The sequence below is a fragment of the Colobus angolensis genome, unplaced genomic scaffold (assembly GCF_000951035.1).
Source record: "Colobus angolensis palliatus isolate OR3802 unplaced genomic scaffold, Cang.pa_1.0 Scaffold43, whole genome shotgun sequence".
In the NCBI taxonomy this organism is placed as follows: Eukaryota; Metazoa; Chordata; class Mammalia; order Primates; family Cercopithecidae; genus Colobus; species Colobus angolensis.
Genome location: NW_012117710.1, coordinates 6498508 through 6509974, shown reverse-complemented (window position 1 = coordinate 6509974; position 11467 = coordinate 6498508). Strand labels below are relative to the sequence as shown.

The 11467-nt window shown below is 52.0% G+C and overlaps 1 protein-coding gene across 2 annotated transcripts in view; it reads left to right on the top strand.

Moving 5' to 3' along the window:
- The window catches only part of TMEM130 (transmembrane protein 130), a 21369-nt gene extending 10771 nt beyond the window's left edge, over positions 1-10598 (top strand). The window contains exons 4-8 of one of the 2 annotated variants that reach the window (XM_011956987.1): positions 1665-1831; positions 2526-2610; positions 6179-6381; positions 9125-9237; positions 9612-10598. In XM_011956987.1, coding sequence (XP_011812377.1) covers positions 1665-1831; positions 2526-2610; positions 6179-6381; positions 9125-9237; positions 9612-9764 — 721 coding nt within the window. In that variant the 3' untranslated portion in view covers positions 9765-10598. Of the gene's footprint in view, positions 1-1664; positions 1832-2525; positions 2611-6178; positions 6382-9124; positions 9238-9575 lie in introns of both variants that reach the window. The other variant, XM_011956986.1, reaches the window with a different exon arrangement.
- The last annotated feature ends 869 nt before the right edge of the window (positions 10599-11467 follow it).

Genomic DNA, 11467 nt, shown 5'->3' with positions numbered 1-11467 from the left:
GGCACATGCCTGTAGTCCCAGCTACTCAGGAGGCTGAGGCAGAATTGTTTGAACCAGGGAGGAGGAGGTTGCAGTGAGCTGAGATCATGCCACTGCACATGCCACTGCACTTCAGCCTAGGTGACAGAGCAAGACTCTGTCTCAAAAAAAAAGACGTGTTTTTGTTTTTGTTTTTGAGATGGAGTCTCACTCTGTTGCCCAGGCTGGAGTGCAGTGGCGTAATCACGGCTCACTGCAACCTCTGCCTCTTGACCTCGAGATCCCCCCACCTCAGCCTCTTGAGTAGCTGGGACCACAGGCCTGTAACATTACAGCTGGCTAATTTTTGTATTTTTTGTAGAGATGGGGTTTTGCCAAGTTGCCCAGGCTGGTCTCGAATTTCTGGGCTCAAGCAGTCCTCCCACCTTGCCTTCCCACAGTGTTGGTATTATAGGGGGTGAGCCACTGTCCCTGCCAAAACGTGGAATGTGGATTCTCTAATTCTTGGTGACAAAAGTGACCTGTGGTCAAATACCTTTGAGGAATCATTGCATTGAGATGCTGGGGGAACCTGGCTCTAGATATGTGGGAATAAGGCAAGGGTGCTCCTTATCAGGGTCCATCAATATTATTCTGAAAGTTCTAACTTATTCAGTAAAGTTAAGAAAATAAGTGCAGGCCTATGGTGGCTCACACCTGTCATTCCAGTGCTTTGAGAGGCCAAGAGGGTGGGGGAAAACTTGAGCCCAGGAATTCGAGACTAGTGTGGGTAACATAGGGAGACCTCGTCTCTACAAAAAATACAAAAATTCACCAGGGATGGTGGCACATGCCTGTAGTCCCAGCTACAGGTGGCTGAGGTGGGAGGACTGCTTGAGCCTAGGAGTTCAGAGACTGCAGTGATCTGATTGCACCACAGCACTCCAGCCAGGGCAACAGAGCAGAACCTTATCTCTAAAAAGGAAAAAAAAAAAAAGAGAGAGAGAGAAAGAGAGAAAGTACAGTATAAATAATGGAAAGCAGACAATTTGCAGAAAAGATCATTTACTTGAAAAATCTGGATGGCAGCTTTGTCTAACAGAACTCTCGGCTTAGCAGAGTGGCTCATGCCTGTAATCCCAGCACTTTGAGAGGCTGAGGTCAGAGGATCACTTGAACACAGGAGTTCAAGGCCAGCCTGGGCAACATAGTGAGACCTTGTCTCTACAAAAAATCATATATTAGCCGGGCACAGTGGTACACGCCTGTGATCCCTGCTACTTGGGAGGCTGACACGGGCGGATTGCTCAAGCCCAGGAATTGAAGGCTGCAGTGAGCCATGATTGCACCACTGGGTGACAGAGTGAGACCCTGTCTCAAAAACCAAAAACACCAAAAACAAAAAATTTTTGACAACAAATTCTTCTGTCTTTACCACATGGGGCTGTTGAGCTCTTGAACTTTGGCTAACGTGAGAAATTTGTAATTTTCCTGAATTTTAGGCCCTTTCTGGCCTCGGTTTCCTCATCTGGGAAATGGGTCAGCTGACCTGGAGCCCTGTGATGACGGGTGTGCTCACTGGTAGCTGGGAGTCTCACTGCACAGCCTCCCCTGACTCTGGCAATCCCATGAATCACTTCTGAGTTACAGGAAGGGGAAGCAGCCATCTGCTGTCTCCCTCCTCTCTCCTCCCTGTCTCCTAACAGGACCCAGATGGTGACTGAAGACTCCGTGGTCTATTATAACTATTCCATCATCGGGACCTTCACCGTGAAGCTCAAAGTGGTGGCAGAGTGGGAAGAGGTGAAGCCGGATGCCACGAAGGGTGTGATGCAGAAGACCGGGGACTTCTCCGCCTCGCTGAAGCTGCAGGGTGGGTGTCCGGGCAGGCTGATGCAGTCTGGCCGTTCCAGAGTGGGGTCACCATATGCACAGATCACGGTGGCTCTAGGCTGGACCCACATCCTGTCTCCTGGAGCCCCACAGACCTCTGAGGAGTGTCTATCATACCCCTGCTTCAGACAGGGTGCTGCAGGCCGCGGATGGGATCATGTGGCTGTGCAGTGGCTGAGCGGCCCTCGCGCCCGGGGCCGCCTGAGCCTAAGCACCCAGAGCCTGAGCCGGTGATCAGCTGTCTACTGTGAATTGGCCAGTCCATGCCATTCCCTGTTCCCCGGCCCCATCGGACTCCCACCGAGGCTCACCCCAGGGTGGGACGGTCTCCATCTCTCCCTGGCTTTGGCAAGATGGAGCCCTTGGGCAGCTGCAGAAGATGTCTTGGCTCTTGCTGATGGGATGGTGCTGCCCTGTATGACACGGACGATGACTTGGCAATGGGCGGGACAGTCGTGTTTCCTGCCTTTTCCAAATTCCTCCCTCTGAGCCGGCTCCAGACCTGCTGCTGACAGGGAAGGGAAGGACCCAGAGGAACCCTGCACAGACCTGTGACCTGCTCTTAGGAGAGGGCAGAGGGGAGGACAGGGTGGTGGTCACACCACCCTGTGCCCTGGGAGCCTTGACAGCAATCCTTAGCTACCAGGTCTAACGGGGTTCTCTCGGCCTTACAGAAACCCTTCGAGGCATCCAAGTCTTGGGGCCCACCCTAATTCAGACCTTTCAAAAGATGACCGTGACCTTGAACTTCCTGGGGAGGTAAGTGAACTCCGGAGTGCACTGTGGGTGCCCCGTGGGCTCTGCACATCCACTTTCATGGTGACCCCAAGTGTGTTTCACTCTGTGACAGACCCCAGATCTGGGACCTCGTGGAAGGGCAGTGCCACTCTGTCCTGAGGCTGGGCCATGGGCTCAGCTCCAGTCTTTATTTTATTTTTATTTTTAATTTTTTTTGAGACAGAGTCTCTCACTCTGTCGCCAGGCTGGAGTGCAGTGGCGCAATCTTGGCTCACTGCAACCTCTGCTTCCCTGGTTCAAGCGATTCTCCTGCCTCAGCCTAGCTGGGATTACAGCCACACTCCACGATGCCCAGCTAATTTTTGTATTTTCAGTAGAGATGGGGTTTCACCATGTTGCCCAGGCTGGTCTCCAACTCCTGACCTCAAGTGATCCACCCCCCTTGGCCTCCTAAAGTGCTGAGATTATAGGCATGAGCCACTGCATCCAGCCTTTATTTGTATTTTTTAGAGACAGAGTTTTGCCCTGTCACTCAGGTTGGAGTGCAGTGGCACCGTCACAGCTCACTGCAGCCTTGACCTCCCAGGCTTAAATGATTCTCCTGCCTCAGCCTCCTAGGTGGCTGGAACTATAGGTGGGCACCACTATGCTTGGCCAATTTTTAATTTTTGTAGAGCTGGGGTCTCCGTATGTTTCCCAGGCTGGTCTCAGTCTCCTGAGCTCAAGTGATCCTCCCAGCTTGGCCTCCCAAAGTGCTGGGATTACAGGCATGAGCCACCACACCTAGCCCTCAGCTCAATTGTTGAGGTCCCAGGGAGGGAGGACCTGCCTTTTGGGGCTGTATTCACCGTGGGCATGGAGACAAAGGTTGGGAGGGAACCCTCCTGTTGAGAAGCCCTCTGTGTATAACGTGGCCTATTTTCCAGCCCCCAGGCCTTTGCCCTTGTGGTTCTTTCAGGGTTCTCTTCTCTCCCATTACATGTCCAGATGTTTCTTATTCTTCTAAGCCCCTTGGAATGCCTGCCTTCAAAAGCCTTTTCTGAGACCGGGCGCTGTGACTCATGCCTGTAATCCCAGCTACTTGGGAGGCTGAGGCAAGGGAATTGCTTCAACCTGGGAGATGGAGGTTGCAGTGAGCTGAGATCCTGCCATTGCATTCCAGCCTAGGCAACAGAGAGAGACTCTGTCCAAAAAAAAAAAAAAAAACCAAACCTGTTCTACCCTCCAGCCTGCACAGGGGAGCTTGCACCAGCCAGCAGAAGTTGATCGAGCATCTGCTTTGGACTGGGTGCTTTTCTGGAAGCTTCTAGACCAGAGTAGACAAGACAGAGCCACTGCTTCCAAGGGTTCTGTGTGCAGGGTGGGGCACCCCACATGACACAGAAGCAGATCATCCCAGGGGATTCTCACCAGCCAGTCTACTCAAGGCAGCCTGGCCCAGGCTCCTGGCAAGAACAGCATCAGGCTGTTCAGTAAGTGAGGAGACACAGATGCCCAGTGCATTCTGTCCACGAGGGTGCCCCTCCCTGGGGCCACTGGGATGGATAGAGCGGCAGACATCAGTGGTCAGGGCCCAGGCCTTAAAGGACTCTTTTTTTTTTTTTTCCCCCAGACAAAGTCTCGCTTTGTTGCCCAGGCTGGAGTGCAGCGGCACAATCTCAGCTCACTGCAACCTCCGCCTCCCGAGTAGATGGGATTACAGGTGCACGCCACCACACTGGGCTAATTTTTTGTATTTTTTGTAAAGACAGGGTTTCATCATGTTGGCCAGGTTGCTTTCAAACTCCAGACCTCAAGTGATCTGCTCACCTCAGCCTCCCGAAGTACTGGGATTGCAGGCGTGAGCAACCGTGCCTGGCCAGTCCTTGAAGGACTCTTGTCCCCACACGGAGACACGTGAGAGGGATGCTAGGCCAGACAGAGAGTGAGCAATGGAGGCCAGGGGGAGAGGAAGATGAGCTATGAATAATTTAGGGGTTGGAGGTAGTTTTCACGGGGCGTTGGAGGCAGGAGCTCAGCATGGGGAGAATGGGAAGCCCCGTGGGTTTAGCAGCCCTGACCTCTGAGGTGGCACGAGTGCGTGGCTTTTCCTGCAGACCTGAGGTTGTGTGGAATTGGAATATTCATTTCACATTCCTTGGATGGACCTGCATTTTCCAGCTTCTGAGCCTATGCTTGTGGAATGTGGATAACTTGGAATCCCCTTATCCTTTCTCGCCCATCAAAGGTTCATTTATCCTTTCAGATCTGCTCAAATGCCACCTCCTCCAGGAAGCCTTCTCTGGCTACCTCATTAAGAATGCTCTCATGGTCAGGGACGGTAGCTCATGTCTGCAATCCCAGCACTTTCAGAGGCTGAGGTGGGTGGATCACTTGAGGTCAGGAGTTCAAGATTAGCCTGGCCAACATGGTGAAACCCCATCTCTACCAAAAAAGTACAAACATTAGCCAGACGTGGTGGCACATGCCTGTAGTCCCAGCTACTTGGGAGGCTGAGGTGCAAGAATCACTTGAACTCAGGAGGCCAAGCTTGCAGTGAACCAAGATCGTACCACTGTACTCCAGCCTGGGTGACAGAGTGAGACTCTGTCAAAAACAAAACAAAACACAAAAACGAAAACAAAACAAACAAACAAACAACTCTCTCATGCTGGTTGCAGTGGCTCACACCTGTAATCTCAGCACTTTGAGAGGCTGAGGCAGGAGAATACTTGAGGCTAGGAGTTGGAGACCACCCTGGGCAATATAGCCCAGGGCAATATAGTCCCATCTCTATAAAAAAATAAAAAAAATTGGCCAGGCACGGTGGCTTACGCCTGTAATCCCAGCACTTCGGGAGGCTGAGGCGGGCAGATCACCCGAGGTCAGGAGTTTGAGACCAGCCTGGCCAACATGGTGAAACCCCATCTCTACTAAAAATACAAAAATTAGTCAGGCGTGGTTGTGCGTGCCTATAGTCCCAGTTACTTAGGAAGCTGAGGCTCGAACCCAGGAGGTGAAGGTTCGCGTGAGCCAAGATCGCGACATGGCACTCCAGACTGGGCAACAGAGCGATACTCCATCTCTAAATAAATAAATTAACTAAAAAAGTAAAATAAAAAATTTAGCTGGGCATGGTGGCTGGTGCCTGTAGCCCCAGCTACTCGGGAGGCTGAGGCAGGACGATCGCTTGAGCTCGGGAGTTGGAGGCTGCACCGAGCTATGATTGAGCCACTGCACTTCAGCCTGGGTGACAGAGTGAGTCCCTGTCTCATAGAAAACAAAACCCAAAAAATGGGACGTGCCTATTATCCCCCTGGGCTTCTGTGGTACACCACGTGTGCCATCGGACCCCTCATCCTGCCTCCGGTGAGCAGTCTGTGTGTATCTCTGCCTTATTCACTTGGAATTCCCTTGGGGGTCTGGGACCATCTCTCTTGCACCATAGTGTCCCCTGGTCTGGAATGCATGAAGCTGAGTCCAGGACAGCTTGATGTCCTGTCCTGGAAAGGACACTGAAATTCCTGCCCACCTGGCCTGTCTTGGACTTGGTCTGTGCTGACACGTTTTACTGAGCCTTTTCTTAAAAACCGCCCCCATTTCCCTGCAGCCCTCCTCTGACCGTGTGCTGGCGTCTCAAGCCTGAGTGCCTCCCACTGGAGGAAGGGGAGTGCCACCCTGTGTCCGTGGCCAGCACAGCGTACAACCTGACCCACACCTTCAGGGACCCTGGGGACTACTGTTTCAGCATCCGGGCCGAGAATGTCATCAGCAAGACGCATCAGTACCACAGGATCCAGGTGTGGCCCTCCAGTAAGTGACACCTCGCCTTCTGCTCCAGTGCCACATGGGCAGCACAAGCCTGTCCACCCTGCCACCACCACCAATATGCTCCTACCAGCCAACCTTACCAAGGTCCTCAGCAAAGAAGCCCACCAGCATCAGCACCATCATTAACTCTACTGACTCCAGTGATGGCCAACATCAGCGTTGGCCAACTGCCAATACCCCTACCACCAAACTCTCCAATCCCACCAGCAACCAACTCTGCCAACCCCAGTACAGCACCCATCGATTCTACCAGCACCACCATCAACACCAGCACCACTAACAACTGTAACCAACTCAGACACCACCATTACCATATGTTCTCCTGACAACTCTTCCAGGACCCCCAGTGCCACCACTAATGACTCCATCAGCATTCTCACCAAGTCACCTCAATGGCCCCTGCCCCTACCCACATCTATAAGCCCATGCCACTACCTGCCCCAATGCCAGCTTCGTGGACCAAAAGCAACCATGCCAATGTCTTCTCCCACATATTTCCAAGACCACACATGTCCCCAGCGCAAACACTTTTGCACCAAATGAGCCACCATACTTGCAATGCTCCCTCCCTCATCACCATCACGCCTGCCCCAGCAGTTGCCACCGCGAAAACCAGCATCCCCAACAGTAACTCTACTCAACTCACAGCGTGGTAGTGAGTCTTCCAGGGAGAAGGCATTGCATATCATTAATAAGGATGCCTGGGCTAGGCAAAGTGGCTCCCAGGACTCTGGGAGACTGAGGTGGGTGGATTGATTGAACCCAGGAGTCTGAGACCAGCCTGGGCAACGTGGTAAAACTCTGTCTCTACAAAAAATATAAAAATAGGACAGGTGCGGTGGCTTGTGCTTGTAATCCCAGCACTCTGAGAGGCCAAGGTGGGTGGATCATTTGAGGTCAGGAGTTCGAGACCAGCCTGGCCAACGTGGTGAAACCCCGTCTCTACTAAAAATACCAAAAAATTAGCTGGGTGTGGTGGTGTGGGTCTGTAATCCCAGCTACGAAGGAGGCGGAGGCATGAGAATCCCTTGAATCTGGGAGGTGGAGGTTGTAGTGAGCTGAGATTGCACTGCTGCACTCCAGCCTGGGCCACAGAGAGGCTCTTGTCTCAAAAAACATATATATGTGTATATATGTGCATATATATACATATATTTTATATGTGCATGTATATACATATATGTGTGTGTGTGTGTGTATATATATATATAGAGAGAGAGAAAGTATGGCGTGTGCCTGTAGCTCTCTGCTGTGCTACTTAGGAAGCTGATGTGGTAGGATCACTTGAATTCAGGAGGCTGAGGCTGCAGTGAGCCAAGATTGCACCACGGCACTCCAGACTGAGCAACAGAGTGAGACCCTGTCTCCATGCATGCATGAATGAATGAATGAATGAATGAAAAGGATGCCCAACCTTCTTTCTTGAAATACCCTTCCAAAATCATCATCAGGCCCAGTCCCTGGCTTACGGTCATAGGCTTTGCTGATGACAGCATTGGGTTCTACAGTTCATTTTTATGGAGGACTCTGGGAGCTCCAGATAAGTACGTCCTTACATAGAGTAGGATCTCAGGTCCTGAAGGCACCATCTTTCAGATGCTCAACCTAGTCCTACCTTTGACACTACAAAAGGGGAAACTATGGCACGGGGAGGCAACAAGACTGGATGTTAGCCTGAGCCTGAGCCAGGCTTTCAGACTCTGGTCCTGGGGTAGGAGTTAGTTCTTCCCAGTGCTCCCAAGCTCATGCCAAACCCTGCCAGCTGCACCTGTCTTCAAGGTTGGTCCTATGGATGCACCTGAAGCTGTCACCATCCTCTACAGTCTCCCCAATCCCACTCTGGGCCCTTGAGAGGATGCTACACTCCATCTGGGCCCTGGCTTACTTTGTGGGCATCGTCAGGTCACTTGAGCCCTGCGTCTCTTAGCACCCTCTAGGGACCAAGTTCCAATCAGGAACCCCCTGAATTCTGCAGAGAAGACAGCAGTACAGGTAATCAATGCCAACTTTTCCTGGGGAAACAGACACTCATGGCAGAGGGTGAGGGAAAAGGGAGAGGGAACCCACACTTTCTGATCGCCTACCACATGCCACACACATCAACACCCCTCTTCTTGTTGCATCTCCTTAGCAGTCTTGCAGGTCAACATTAGCATGAGGTAGCATGTTCAGAGCTAGGATTTGAACCCACAACTGTTTAACTTCAGACACTGGATTCTTTCTATCATAGCACTTCATTGCAACAGGTTTAGTGGGTGAGCCTGGAGTTGCCAGAGGGTGGAAGCTGAAGCAGTGCCAACTGGGTGACCTCACAACAGAGCTGCCCTTCCCAAAAGTGTGTCACTCAAGAGAGCAAAGAAGGAGCTGTGGTGTCCTTTATGGCTTAGACTCACTGTCACTCCTTTCATCTGCTGTACACTAGGAGCTGGTCACTGAGTCCAGCCCTCACTCAAGGGGTGAGGAATTTAGCTGCCACTCTTGGAAGTTGCTATCAAGTAACTTGTGGATGTATGCTGAAAGCCCCCCACCCAAACCCCAGTTTATTTTTTGTGAAGTCCTGGATTTACCTATTGAGGTTACCCAGTTGGGATGCATGTACACGACAGTAAAAAAATCACTGGTAAGACTTGACCATTCATTCCCTCGTTTGTTGTGCTTGCTTCCTGAGAACCAGCACTGCAGCACCAGCTACCCAGTCCTGTAATGTTACCTCTTTCATTCCCAGGAATCCAGCCGGCTGTCTTTGCTTTCCCATGTGCTACACTTATCACTGTGATGTTGGCCTTCATCATGTACATGACCCTGCGGAATGCCACTCAGCAAAAGGATATGGTGGAGGTGGGTACTCAGTGGGGTGGAGGCTGGATTACTGGGCCTTGCCTAGAGAGGATCTTTAGAGAGGGTATGGGGGCCAGGCCAGGATGCCTTGAGGGGGTCTTGATGTTACAGCGAGGCTCTGGGACTTGGGGTGACGTGCCCAAGAGGCATCTGTAAACCAGGAAAAATTGCTAAGTTTGTGTCCCATCTGATTTATCTCCTATGTCCATCTCTTGCATCTGTGTGGTACCAGAAAGGTGTTTCTGTGCACTCTGCTGCCAGGCAGCTGAGCTCATAAGGCCACCTGATGGGGCTCCTGGTGGGTGGGTGATTGACCCGTGGGATTTTGTTCATCATAGGTGGCTGATTTTGACTTTTCCCCCATGTCTGACAAGAACCCGGAGCCACCCTCTGGGGTCAGGTGCTGCTGCCAGATGTGCTGTGGGCCCTTCTTGCTGGAGACTCCATCTGAGTACCTGGAAATTGTTCGTGAGAACCATGGGCTGCTCCCACCCCTCTATAAGTCTGTCAAAACTTACACTGTGTGAGCACTCGCCCTCCCCACCCCATTTCAGTGTTCACTGACTGCTGACTTGGAGTTTCTGGCAGGGTGGTGTGCACCACTGACCAGAAGGGGTTCATGTGCGTGGGGCTGTTGGCCTGGATCATCCGTCCATCTATACAGTTCAACCACTGCCACAAGCCTCTCCCTGTCTGTAACCCCTGCCCCCAACCATTCACCCATCTGTACAGTCCAGCCACTGATGTAAGCCCCACTCGGTTACTACCCCCTCGACCCCCTACCTTTGAAGAGGCTTCATGCAGGACTTTGCTGCTTGGAGTGTTCCATGTTCACTCCCAGGTGGGCCTGGCTGCCCACTGCCCATTCCTCTCATATTGGCACATCTGCTGTCCATTGGGGGTTCTCAGTTTCCTCCCCCAGACAGCTCTGCCTGTGCCAGAGAGCTAGAAAGGAGGTCACAAAGGGTTAAAAATCCATAACTGAAGGTTGTACACATAGATGGGCACAAGTGTGCATGTACACACACACAGAAATATAAACACACGTGTCACATGGAGATTTCAGATGATCAGCTCTGTATCTGGTTAAGTTGGTTGCTGAGATGCAGCCTGCACTACAGCTGAAAGGAAATTTGACCTCCAAGCAGCCCTGACAGGTCCTGGGCCGGGCCCTCCCTTTGTGCTTTGTCTCTGCAGTTCCCACACCTTTTATAAGGCCACCCTAGTCCCTGCTTGCTGGCAGGGGGCTGGATGGGGGGCAGTACTAACTCTCAGTGAGTGCAGAGTGCTTTATAAATATCACCTTATTTTATCGAAACCCATATGTGAAACTTTCATCGAGGAAAAGGGCTTGCAGTGGTAGAAGAGGTTGAGTCAGTAGGGACTTGGCTTCCCCGTGTGTGAGGGGGGCATTCTTGCCGGCCAGTTGCTCCCAAGGTGGCCTTGAGAAGAAAGAAGCAGGATGACAGAGCCTGAGTAGCGGAACCAGCCTGCACCCTCCCCTCTGGCCCAGCGACCTGGGCTGTGGTTGAGAGAGACAGTAATGAGGCCAGAAGTAGCCGGAGCCAGTCGGGAAGGGCAGGGGAGGACTGTAGGGTCTGGGCTCTGTCTCTGTAACCATCTGCTCCCAGGCTGTGTGCAGGAAATGGCATTTACGCTATTGTGCAGCTCATTCTCATGAAATACTGCCATTGTTGCTAAATAAAGCTTGTGTGCTCTGAATATAGCCAAGCATAGACGGTGTGGCCCGAGTCTCTCTTTTGTGCATGGACGTTTTTGCCTTGCAGACAGCAACGGCAGTGCTGTGACGTAGCAGGACATCCCACTCGTCCTCTGTGGTGAAGACAACTGAAAGGAGCCAGTTCAGGTCCCTGGAGGTGGGAAGAGCTGTCCCCGGGTGACTTGGACATGCATCCCAGTCTGAGACCTCAGGTGGATTCTCGAGTCACAGGGGGAACGTGGGCCACACCTGGGGACGTGCTGGAAATGCAGTCTCCTGGGCTCGACCTGATACCTGAAGCAGTGTCTGGGGAGGGGGGCAGCCACCTGTTTTCACAGGCCCTCTGGGATTCTGGTGCAAATCAGGCGTGAGAACCCCTAGTCTCTAGCCGGCTTCTTAAACTTTGAGGTTCGTGAGAATTACTGGAGATCTTGGTAAACAAGAATTTTCATTTTGGAGGTCTGGAGTGGGGCCTGGGATTCTGCGTTCCTTTTTTTTTAAGTCTTTTTT